Here is a 13,466-nt window from a genome sequence, read left to right on the forward strand (position 1 = left end):
TTAGAATCTCACGGGACGCCAACACCACATTGCGAACAAGAACTTTTGTTCTTGTCCTGCCGCATTTCACCTTGATATCGATGACTTGGGACTGAGACCGGGTTGTTGGATCACCTAAAAACATGTTAACACCAAATATAAACAGGCCGTTTGCTGACATGTAGGGCTGGATTTTCAGGACTTGTATTACGAGAGATGTCAACGTGGTTTTGAATCATGTTTCTGGAACAGAAGCTGTAAATTCTGTCTCTCTCTCTATCAGGACGGGACTTCAAAAAAGCTGCATGCTGTAATAACTTTTATCAAAGAAGACAACTGCGGGATTAATGGAAGCTATATGTTTTCTACATGTGATGGATTTGAACTAACCATTCCTCTGCATTCAGTCTCCGTGCTAAGCTAAGCTACACATGCTGCAGACCTCTCTCTGTGTGCTGGACACACACTCATGCTCATTAATTTGATATTGATCTTCTCTGAGTTTCATGGCACACAAGATGATATCCTAAAACTGTCCCACTAATTGGAAACAGGTTTATGTGACAGACGCGATCAATGCATCCATGTGACTGTTCCTGTGCAAAAGACTCGACCTAATACCAAACAAATCAAGATTCAACCGCATGATGTTCGATATAATAATGAGCAGCGTTCAGGCACACCAGCAAGTAACACAAAGAGACACTGCTGTTACATGTCAAACACATCCTTTTATATTTACCAGAGAAGAAGTTCTTGGCTCGCAGGTAGCTGACACTCAGGCGGAGGATGGAGAGTTTGTCCAGACTGGCGGTGACCTCCTCAGGGAAAGGCAGCAGGCTGGCCAACCGCTCCAGCTCCCCGTTCAACCGGTCTCTGTGCCGTTTGGACGGGTTGGACTTGGCCCCTTCAGCCGGTGCCTGCTTCACCCTGACAACATGATAAATGGAGAAAAAGGTCACAACTAAATCATAAGCAGTCACCAAGGAGCAACCTACGGGGCTGATGAATGAAGCAAACGTTTAAATGCCAAAAACTGCATTTCCTCTAATGGCCACTTGGGGCTGACTCCAAGAGTGAGTCAATCCCTGTAGACCCCAATGTCAAAACTTTATTTCATAAATAAACATGCCTGATACGAAAACAAACAAACAAAAAAAAAAACACAGGTTTGATCTCTATGGCTAATTTCCCCATTCCTGAGACCTATACGGGGGTAAATTTTTATATAACTCACCCGTTGGCCGCTTTAAGTGACAGGTGTCGATTGACAAGTCGCTGCCACAGGGATAACGTTGGTTAGCTAACGTAACCATGGCGTAACCCCAGATAACCCCAGTGTAGGCACAGTCGTAGCTGTTACTATTTCAGTGTGTTTCCAGATCATGAACGTTAATTGTAACATTTTGGTCGCCTAAAAAAAGTCTTCATCAGCATTTGGTATTTAAAGACCCTCTAAAGAGCCGGATGTTCACTTCTTACAGCAATATATTTTGTTTTAATGGTTTTAAGACTGTTTTTCGCCAGTAAAAAATAGCATTAGCATTATCACAGTTAACCAAAGCTGTAAATGCACTGTGCTAACTAAGCTAGCAGCTAGCATTAGGGTTCTGCCACTCTCGTCCAAATATGGTCACTTCTGGCTCCAAAAATTCAAGATGGCGATGCTGAAGCTTTAAACTGGGAGTCAGCAAATGAATAGGTGATGTCATGGTGGCTACTTTGATTATTTTATACAGTCTATGGCCGTCACTCAGAGCCAATTTAGGGCGCATTAACTACCAGGCCAAACAAACTGTGAGGTTCCTCTCTTGTTTTTTGTTTTATTTTGTTGTTTGTTTTTTCTTTCTTTCTAAATTCAGTTTCTATCCTTGAGTTGGGGACATTCTGGGTTAAACAGCTAATTATGGTGATGCATAAACAAACTTTAAGTTTATAACAAATACACCTTGGTGGTACCACACCATGTTTAGGATTATAACATTACAGTTCTCACATTTTGAGCCTGCTATAGCAAATTTTGGGATTACATCAACAAATTTGAGAATTTTATAACATGGTTAAAAAGAGTAATTTTTAATGATTAATTAATGAATATCATAACCCTTCAATAAAATGTTGGAATTAGCAGTGTGGGAAAGGGAAATTTAAATTTATTCAAAAACATAATTTTCACCCGTATATCTTGTGGAGGCCCATAGATGCTAGCTGGTATTTTCCAAAATAAAGCCCATGCACCATGAGAGGAGGCAGATTAGGTTTAGTATTTAACTGAGTATTTTTGTAATACTTCTCTAAAAAAAAAAATAAAATAAAAATAAAAAAAATAAAGTGCTGATGAATAAAAATAACCACTGGAAGTCACTTTTTTGGTGCTGCACACAATTGTTGGTGGTTTTTAAAGTAAAAAATAACGACAAACTTACAAGGCACAACTATGAATGATGACTTTTTGTAGTGAAACCCTGAACGTTGCTCTGCTCACACTGCAGGGCTCTGACGGAAAATCAGCACAGAAAAAAAAAATCTTATGCAGCTAAGTCCTGATAAAACCCTGCTCTGTTTAAACCACACACAAAGAATGTCAATAGAAACGTAGAAAGAAAAACAGCAACATATTTGTGGGTGTGATTAACGTCATGGAACAAAATAGGTTTCAGCTTGAGCGAACCACAGACTTTGTTTTCAGCATAAATAAAACAAAAAACCTGCAGAAACATCTGGAGAGTGAACTCTGAGCTCAGACACTACGCGAACAAAAATAAACACACAGATTCACAAGTTCATTTGATGCTGGCGGAAAGCTGAAGTGATGCACTCAGATGGTTTCAGTTATGTGACTTCTGACACTCTGCTCTGTACGTCTGCTATTTATTTCTGTATTATTTATAATCTTAATTCAATTCAATTTTATTTATAAAGCCCAATATCACAAATAACAATTTGCCTCAGAGGGCTTTACAGCATACAACATCCCTCTGTCCTTTGGACCCTCACAGCAGATAAGGAAAAACAAAAAACAATAAATAAATAAATAATAATAATAATAATAATAATAATAATAATCTCAATGTGCCTATAATCATTATTGGAGTTGAGTGATCCTTAGTATCCATTCATCATCATCTTGATCCTCTCTGTTGTTTTTGCATATTCAGTTTTAGTCAACATTTTCACAGGTTGGTTTCGAAGGTGTTTCACAACGGTGGGATCTTCTATTGACAGAGCTACAGTCTATACACAGTCTGTAACAACAGTACCCAGCTGGGGTCTGAGACCCTGCAGAAGACCTCAACATAAACTCGATGATAAACACATTTCTGCTGCATAAATTCAGGTTTACTCATGTCTGTCCTAAATAATGGACCTCTTATGAGACGTCTTTAAAGGAGAAGAGGAAAAAAAAATCATTGGTGGAACTGCTAACGTGACAGTCTGTATATAATACTACTACTAATAATAATAATATTAATAACACATTATACTTATATAGCGCTTTTCAAGGCACTCAAAGACGCTTTACAAATTCAGGGACAAAAAAAACAACAGGATAACAGACTGTAAGATTATTAAAGTCTATACACTCCTTTTCACTTCCATGCATGGCAACACACAGATGCAGAGCTAACATAGTGCTATGGGGTTGTGTGCAACCTACTTCCTGGTCAATGGGTCCCATGCAGAAAGCGAATAAACAAATCTCCTCTTATTTCAGTTAGTATCAATGGGTGCGGTTACATGATGGTTTCTCATTCAGAATGAAATAAATCTGAATGAAATGATTCGGAATTAAAGTTTTTCCAGGTAGTTTACATGAGAAATATTCATTCCAAATGAGGGTTTACATGGGAGATGAGTTTAATCACCTGTATTCAGGTCTGCGCAAGGTTTGGGGCAGGGAAGGTTTCTGATTGGATAGGGGGCGGGGCAGATGTTACGTGTTTACATTTACCGGAACAAAACACTGTAGTCCTTGCTCCGGATAACAAGATGCTTGACGATGCCGTTCTTTTCTTTTTCAGGCTTGTTTTGCTTATATTCTTGAAGCAGCACTACGACAACTACCTTGTTCTGCTAATGCTTCGTCTGTTGAAGAGGAGAAGAGAGGTAGAAGGTCGAAGAAGGGAGATAGATGACCGTGCTGTGGCGTACAGAAACCGGTGAGTGCAACGAGTCCGACTGCTCTATCTCAGCCCGTTGCTATGTACGCTGTATACGTCATCGCGCCAGAAGGGCAAGGAAACGAGCATGTGCAGAAAGACGGGAATAAGAGGAATAAGTGTAGACAAGTGCGAGAAATTCTTTCATTCGGAATGACAAACGGAATAAACCACCCCCTTTAATCAGATTTAATTTTCAATCGGAATGACCGTTTACATGACCACTTTTAATCAGAATGGCCTTGCATTCCGAATGAAGGTGGAATTGAACTGTCCATGTAAACGCACTGAGTGATTTGTTAGTTATCAGAAGCCATTGTTTTCTTGTTTTTGCCTTTTTCTTTGAAACATTTGCAACTGCTCAAGAGCACTTTTACCAAGATATGAGAAAAACATCTTATTTTTACAGTCCACAAATTGTTGTTCAATGCGAGTGAACTAGTTTTAAATTTGAGGAACATAAAAAAATGAACATCTTATAATCAAATTTGAATTATTGTATATTTTAGAGTAAATATACTGATTAGGTTATTACATTTGTGGGTTAAAGAAACACAATTTGTCCATTGATCTTAATCAAGACTGTAAAACCCTTGAATGACACTGCGTGTGTTCAGCTTCTTTGATTCTTTGGTGATACAAATCTGAGGTACTTTTACTTTACCTTACTCTGTTACACTGTTTTAAGAGATAAGATAAGATAAAACTTTAATGATCCCACACCGGGGAAATTCACGTTACAGCAGCTCAAACAGCACACACAGATACACATGGTTGAATGGCAATAGAAAAGTATAGAATATAAAATATATACAGAAAGATATATATCAGAATTAGAAAAATATAAAGTACTAAATTTAGACACAACTAAACACTTAATACTGTTTAAACTATATACACCTTTCACTTATGTACATGTGGAAAAAAGATCAATCTCATGCCACTTTTAACTTTTACGCCACTTCAGATGGAAAAAATTTTCTTTTCATTAAATTATTTGATCATTTTTATAACTACTGACTTTACAAATTAAAATCTTTGCAAACAAACCACACTAAAATATACGTCTCTGAATTTCCTGTAACACCAGCACTAACACTCACAAATCACATTTACTTCAGGTTTCTTTACCAGAATGTCAACTTCACTACTGCTGAAGCTCCTCTTCTCCTCACAGCCTTTTTGTTTGTGGCATCTCTCGATTTTCTAGAACATGTGCCAGAGTCTTTGCACACAGCACAACACCTGCCCTTATATGGTGTTTAGGGGGTGTTACCTGCGCTAACAGGTTACTCATGATCAAGTTCATCAGTCAGCACACCTGGGCAGATTTGGATAGTTAATCTGGTGCATCTGGGGTTGACTTCTCTTATTTTTATCTTAAAAGAAAATTAAGGGAAAACATAAGTGAAATTTAAAACAGTGTTGCTGCATGAGGCCCTGGTTCTGTTAAAAGATAAATATATATTCATCCTCAGGGTAAATTCAGGTGTCGCAGCAGCACAAAGACACAAGTACAGATGAACAGAGGCATAAATAATGATAAGAAGAAGAATATATACATAGAATAAGAACAGAAGTAAAAATAGAAAAGAGCAATCAAGGACAACACATCAAATATAGTGACAGAGGTGTGGCTGATGGCAGTGAGTCAGCAAGTCTACACCAGAATATATAATGTGATTAAGTTTTGATATTTAATGTGTTGATTGCTTCATAAAACATAAGAAATAAGTGTTAAATCACAGTTTTGACCATATTTACATTCACATAAATATAACATAAATTTTCATATATAAATGAAACGTACGTATAAACAGTTTCCGAAATGACAAAATGTATTTTTATTTTATCATTTTATTATTATTATTAGTAGTAATAGTAGTAGTAGTAGTATAAGTATGATTATTAATTCATTAATTAATTTATTTGACTATTTTTTTTAGTTTTTGTTGTTTATGAACATTATGAATGCAAGAAAGCATTTAACAAAATCAGAAAATATTAATATCTTGGATTTCATTTCAGTCTATTTTTTTTGTTTACACAAACATCAACAATATGGCAGCTGTGTATGGCAGAGTCAACAATTTACAGTTCATAACTCACACACACTGACACACTGTCACATGTTGTCTCTGTACATCAACATAGATGGAGACGTGTTTACACTGTAAACTGATGGAGGTCACTGTGGTTGACCTGCAGTGCTGCTGGTAGTCCTTTGGTGTGTGTGTGTGTGTGTGTGTGTGTGTGTGTGTGTGCGTGTGCGTGTGTGTGTGTGTGCTATACTGTAATAAACAAGTGTTTTCATTATAATTAGTCCACTTATTATTTTTGCTATTATCCGTTCAGTCTCATGAAAGTATATTTTTTCTATTGATAGTTAAACTATTAACCATTATTTTTTTCTATTAATCGTTTGGTCAGGGTGTCATGAAAACATATCAAATATACATTATAAATTGCCAGATGACAAAATAATGTGCTCAAAATTCCTATTTAATCTGATCAACAATTCAAAACTCAACTGTTGCTCAATCTGGAGACGTCTGGTCACCACTTAGATGTACTTTTTCTGTTTTTATGATTGAATTAAAGCTTGATTAACATACAAAAAGCAATACATCATCAATCAATCAATTATCAAAACAGCCATTTATTAATTATTGTATCCATGTCTTTGTGTACAGGAAAAGCTTCATCATCATCATCAGAAAAACTGACCCACTAAATCAAATTTCAGCCTCCAGAAGTGTCTCACCTCCAGTTTTAGTCCCTCATGAATCTGTCTCATCACAAAGGAGGATTATGGAGATTTTTCATTTGCAGACGCTGAGTTTTTAGGAATTATCGTGCAGTTTGTGCCTCAATTTTCCCCAGATTAAAACATTTTGAACAGAAACAGTCTCATCCTGTGACATGTTTCACTGGCAGGTTGATTATTTATGCGAAAGCATTCGTGCATTCATATTTACCTTTAATTTCTTTGTTATCCATAGTATTTAATATCGTTGCACTGTTTTTACATTTAAATTTAATCATCTTATATTTGCACTGCCACCATTAGCACATGTTTGAGAGTGCTAAGGTGTAAGTTTCTTTTCAACATTGGGCAGGACACATGAAATGAAGGAGTGTCAAACACTTAATTTCCTGAAATGGTGACTTTCCAAAGACCAGTTTTTGGCCTTTTCTGCATCAATTTATAGTGTAAATATATTTAATCTTGTCATTATAAAAGTCCTCTGCTACTGTCATGTTGTTATTGGAGGATGGGGGAACAAATGCACATGTGCTAAATACTGAGGGGCCCTGTCCCCTGCGTCCCCCCTGCAGCTATGTCACAGTGACAGCTCTTTGTAGTCCTTTTACTGCTGTGTGTTTTTATTCTTTATCCCTGTAGAAAATCTACTGGGATAAAATTCTCTTGGGAGTTAATAAAGCATCTACCTTTCATATATTAAACATTATTCCATAAGTGAAGTAAAACTGGAGCAGCAGCATCATATAGTGACACACACACACAGTAAAGCTGCACATCACCATACCGTCCTCCTCAGGCTGCAGACTGTGTGTTGTGTCTTACTGTGTACTTTTCCAAACTCAGTCACATGTGATCACATCACAGAACAAAGACGATCAAAGGCCTGCTCTGGATGTTTTGTGTAGATCTGCATTTTACTGAAATGTTTGTCCCTGTTTTATTTTTAAAAATACTGTTGAGAGGGAAATGGCGTCAGTGTGAGGCTGCCTGAGTATGATGTCACACCAAAACAGTTACTGCAGCTGCTCAGACCTTATGATAAAGGTTCATATTTAATTTGGATTATTTTTATCATCACTGCTGAGGATTTAATCACATGTTTATGGTGGGAAAAAGGCGTTTGTGGATTTTATAGTCTAGTAAAAATCCTTAAAACAGCTCCATCTAAAATATTTTTTTTTCCTAAAATAAGGGCAGTTACTTTAATTTATATTTTTTTTTTATTACACCTGAAAAATATATTATTTGATGAGGAAACGATGGAACATTAAATATCACCACACCAATCACAACAACCTCAGGAGAAAAAAAAACGCTCTCTGATCCTCTGAAGGGCGTTTTGACAGAAAATGGCGCAACACTCTGCACCAGGGCCCCACTGACTCAGGGACATCTCTAAAAAATAAAACAACGAATTAAAAAAATAATTTGTGTCTCATTTTACTTTACATGCTGGATTATATCGAAACCGACTCTATAATAAAAACCACAGACGGAAACGCTGAAGGTTAAAATCAGGCCGCAGTTGCAGGCCTGCAGTAATCCGCAGGCATTAAAGCGACCCTGCACAACATTTACAACGCACTGCAAATTTCCACCTCATATATTTCATCACAGAACCTCACAAAATATATGAGGAAATATAAATATATATTTAGCGCTTTGCAGGTGCGTTGCACTAAGAGTGCGTCAAGACGCAAACGAATTTTTGGATTAAATCCACTCCCAAAATCGATAAGAAACTCTTCGCTTAAATGTTTTGCAGGAATAATCAGGGCTGCAGCAGGTTTGTGCATTTATAACTGACATCATAATTAAAGCAGACTGTCCAGGTCGATTTTTATGTTTTAATAGGAAGGTATTTTATGTGGATATCACTGGAATTGACATTAAAAACAAAAATAAAATGAACTCACGCTCTCTGCACCGGTTTTCTCCTCTTGCGTCCTGCATACATGACGGATCTTCTTATATAAGCCTCTGATGAATCCCTCAGAAATACACAGAGCTTCTGTCTCCGCTACATGTAAGCCACCAACAATATTCTGCAATAATCCTCCAGATCAGGACCGTAAACACATCCTTGAAAATTAATACAACAAATAAAATTAAAAAAAAAAAAAAATCCGAATAAATAAGTTAACAGGACGCCTCTGCCTTGTTTTATGGGCCGCTCCTCTCAGGAGTTAAAATAAAATCTGCAGAGGAAAATAAAAACAGACGCAGCAGAATCCGAGGAGGATAACTGAGGGAAATAACGACACAGTTGTCCCATCTGCCCTCACGACATGATCAAGTTGCTCCAAGTAAAAAGGCGATGTTGAGTTTTCATCCTCATGAAGAGAAACGGGATGAGATTATGAGAGAGGAGCCGCAGTGTGCAGATGGATCCTCCTCCTCATCATCATACACTTTATAAATACAACTATAAACTTCACTCAAACGCAGCAGAAGCTTCAAGTATTTACATTTTATCATCTACATCAGTGCTGCACTTCAATTAGCGCCGGACATGAGCTGCAAGGGGAGGAGGGGGCACCGGGTGCGCGCATTCCACTGGCGGGCACGCCCGACACAGATTTCTAACGGGAGCGCGCTCCAGAAGCTTCTTACGAGTTGCAGCAGAGGGGGCAGGAGGCAGGCGCGGGCACGTGGGAGAGTCTCCTGGAAACACAGGCCGAGCGTGTCCACGCCGGCGCGTCCCCGAGCGGGTAGCAGCGTCCAATCAGCGCTGAGATGAGGGATGGTTTATGTTGAGCCTGCCGGTGGCCCGGGCTGAATGTGGGTCAGGGGTTAGACTTTAAATAATGTAACTGAATTCATTTCTACACTCAGAGGAGCTCTCTGTGGTGTTTACCTGCAGAGATGTTGGGAAATAACAAGAAGCTGCTGTCAGGAATCACCATGAGGCTGAATCTATAACAATCTATCTGCAATACAGATATTAAGAATGATTATTTAAAGCCACTGCCTCATTGTTCAGCTGTCCAGCTTACAACTGAAGTAATTTGGTTCACTGCTTTTTCATTTTGAGCTGCAGCAGCTGACTTCAGTGCAAAGGCTCTTTAAACCCAGCGTAAACTACAAGGCCATGGCCTCCTATCTAACATGTGGTTGGATGGCGTCCAGGTGAATTTCCTTTCAGAAATTTCTAGAATGAAACAGCTGATCTGACCATCTGACGTATTAACTCTACTGCAGAATTTATACTTCTGCTTTGAATCGACACCATGTAGGCTCCATGTTGATGTAGAACCTACGCTGTAGCCTGATGTGCACCTTCTCAGAAATGTAGCTACACGTCACAGCGACGCAGACCTCCTGTCTGTTTCTATAAGCTGAAACCATTTCCCTCAGTGGAAACAAAGCTTTTATTTACTTGAATTTCACAGATAAGAAACAATAAATTGTGAAGACAATAAAGCCTCCACAAAAATAGCATTTTAAGTCTTGTGTGTGATTTATCCTGGCTTCATATGAGCAGAGGAAAAATCAGCTAGCTGCTAGGCTAATTTATACAATGTAAAATGCCATAGGCTTGTGCTAATAACATTAGCATGTTATATTTGTTTGGAAAAAGTGTTTAGTATAAGACAGTTGTTTTGTCAGTGAACCTTGTGAGTTGTAATGGAGCCGAATTTTGTAACGTTACCTTTGTTAAATGTTGCTGTTGTCCCTGGCTTCATATGAGTAGAGGAAAAGTCAGCTAGCTGCTGGGCTAATTTATACAATGTCAAATGCCATAGGCTTGTGCTAATAACATTAGCATGTTGTATTTGTGGGGAAAATGTGAAAAGTGTCTGTGAATGCTGTGAGTTATAATGAAGCTGATTTGTGTTCTTGTGTTTAAAATAGTCTCTATTAAGCCATGTTCAATGTGTGTTTGTTTAATGTGTTTTGAAGCAATTTAACTTTACAGCAATTGACACAGACACACCACCGCCAAGTATAAATGCTCACAACAGCATAGGCGATGTGCTTAGGCTACGGTGTAGGGTCTGCTGCATGAATATAAATCCTGCTTTAACATAACAACACATTCTCACTCCGATCTTGTCACATATTGACATTTGGTCATGAACATTCCACGTCCACATATGACGTGCAAGGTACCCTGGGTGTGTTGGTTGTTCATGTTCTGAGACGTGTCAATTTCAGCCTGTTACATTGTAATGATTTTGGGTCCGCGTAGCTCTTTGGAGTGAGACGACAGGCAGAAACTCACTTCCACACGAGTGTGGGATTTCACAAATGCTCGTCGTTTATTTTTACATCAACTTAAAAACACTCCGACCTTACCAAGCCTGGTTGCACGGCTACTACATTTTCATACATGAACAGAATAGTCGCCACACGTACTTACAACCATCACTGTTGTGTTGAGAGACAAAAGAAAAAGCAGGAGCACATAGGTATACGTCCGACCAACGTTGGGTGCGCTCTCAACAGACTCAAATCATAACAGGTGCTGCTTGATGACGTTGCGGTTAGGCGACACAGTATACTGTGTACAGTATAGTGTATTGTCTGTTTTTAAAATACACTCCATTTTCAGTGACTTCTGGCATCACCAACAAAAAAGCCGTCCATTCATGTCTGCATGACACATGGCTATTGTTCAACGATGCCTGGCAGAGTCTGGGGAAAGGTGGCGGGACAACAACGAAAGTAAAGACAGCGAATGCTGACATTCACCCTGGAGGCCGGTGTTTCCTTCCCGTTCTTTTTTCCTCGACCTAACCGTGCGCATGCGTTGGCTTTTTTGTATCAGGCTGCAAACATGTTTATTTCTGCAATAAAGTTGGGCATGTTAGCATGGGGGTCTATGGGGATTTATTCTGTTTTGGAGGCAGCAAACAGCTGTTCGATAAACTGCAGTTTTTGGCACTTCCGCACTGGCTTCATTTTTCAGCCTCAGAGGCTGCTGCTGGTGGGGAGTGCCAGGGCATTTTTGCCTTTAATGGATAGGTCAGCTAAATGTGTGAAGGAGGAGAAAGAGAGAGGGACTGACATGCAGCAAAGGGCTGCAAGTCAGAGTTGAACCCTTTGTACATGGGGCGCCTGCTCTAACCACTAAGCCACCGACGCCCCGGCAGGTCATATCATGGGGAAATATTCATTTTCTTTGTATTAAGATCCGGTCATCATTTAGGTTAAATTAAAGAAAAACATTAATTTGATTTTATAGGCATTTTTACAAGAGACAGTTTGTCATGTCAGGTGAAAATAATAATGTTAATGACGGCTGTGTTTCATGTAGACTGATCAGTTTGTCTCATTTTCCTACCGAGGCTGCCAGCTGCTGTCAATCAAAAGCAGACACCAACACACCCTCAAGAGGAGCAAGAGCATTTCAAATATACTGTTTTCTTCCGTTTCAAAGTTTAAAACTATTGACAAATTAAAGAACTCATTATTCTTAAATGCGAAAAGACATAAAAATATAGATGAAAGTTAGAACAGATTCCAGATTTAAACCAGAACCTACGAAATAATTTAAATGCTTTGGTAAAAAAAAACCCAAAATAATAATAATAATAAAACAAACAAAGAATTGTGTTTGACACAGACTCTTCATACACACTGGGAAAAAAAATAAAATAAAATATATGCTTTCCCCTCAGTAACCAGTTATATAGACATTCAATACCCAACTCTACTAATACAAGAAATCCCTGAAACTGCATTGAGACCTTTATGCTGGAAAAAACTTTTACAGAAAATATAACTGAGCAGTTTGCAGAATAAATGAAATATCAATTATTCAAATAATTTGCCTCGGGGAAAGCTGGACTCATGATTTCGGTCCTGCCCGATTGTGTGAAAACAGAGGTGCACAGGTTTGACGTTATTGTGTTTTGACAGCAGACAAAAACAGATATGTCTCCATGTTCATCTATGGACGCATACATTGAGTCACATGACCCGATCGACCCCCTGAGGGTGCTGAAGACCCCCACAACACATGTAGGAGGAAAACTAGGCCAACATGCCGATAGGTTGTATCATAGTCGACTACATTTAATTAGCGTCTCATGTCTAAATAAAGTGGAAACTGTTTACAGGGATTAAATGCTTATATGGATCAAAAAGGTTCTGACATCCCCATATGAATGCTGTTTAAATAATTTCGTTAGAGTAATCAAGTAGTCAGCTTACAGTGTTCATTTCGGTCTTTTTATACAAGTTGTGAGAGTATGTCCAATACATGTGAGCGGGGGTTTGATGTCCACATATTCATAAATGAGCAAGCTACTGAAATTAAAACCTTGAAACGTGTAGTTAGGCCATAGGTCACTGATAATGATGTTAAGGGATTGGCTAAGGGCTTCTTCATAATCTCACAGTACTAAAAGTTGTAAGACAGGGTCCATGACCAACCCTGTCTCACTCTGAAGTCGTTGAAAACTCAGCAACTTCTGGTGTTAGACACCAACAAAAAAAATCTGTCCATTCACATCGGCATGATTCGCTGCCAGTCGCTGTTATTGTCGCCAGGGGGAACCAGGGTGGGCCAACAATCAAAGTTAAGGCGGCAAAAGTCAGAGTAGGGCAGGCTG

The 13,466-nt window shown here is 38.6% G+C and overlaps 1 protein-coding gene across 1 annotated transcript in view; it reads right to left on the reverse strand.

The window, feature by feature from the left end:
* Nucleotides 1-8,939, reverse strand: part of LOC125900187 (aryl hydrocarbon receptor-like) — a 62,278-nt gene extending 53,339 nt beyond the window's left edge. The window contains exons 1-2 of the mRNA XM_049595080.1: nucleotides 8,823-8,939; nucleotides 722-909 (exon numbers count right to left, since the gene is read on the reverse strand). Coding sequence (XP_049451037.1) covers nucleotides 722-909; nucleotides 8,823-8,863 — 229 coding nt within the window. The 5' untranslated portion in view covers nucleotides 8,864-8,939. The remainder of the gene's footprint in view (nucleotides 1-721; nucleotides 910-8,822) is intronic.
* Between the last annotated feature and the right edge of the window lie 4,527 nt (nucleotides 8,940-13,466).

This window comes from Epinephelus fuscoguttatus, linkage group LG13 (assembly GCF_011397635.1).
Source record: "Epinephelus fuscoguttatus linkage group LG13, E.fuscoguttatus.final_Chr_v1".
In the NCBI taxonomy this organism is placed as follows: domain Eukaryota; kingdom Metazoa; phylum Chordata; class Actinopteri; order Perciformes; family Serranidae; genus Epinephelus; species Epinephelus fuscoguttatus.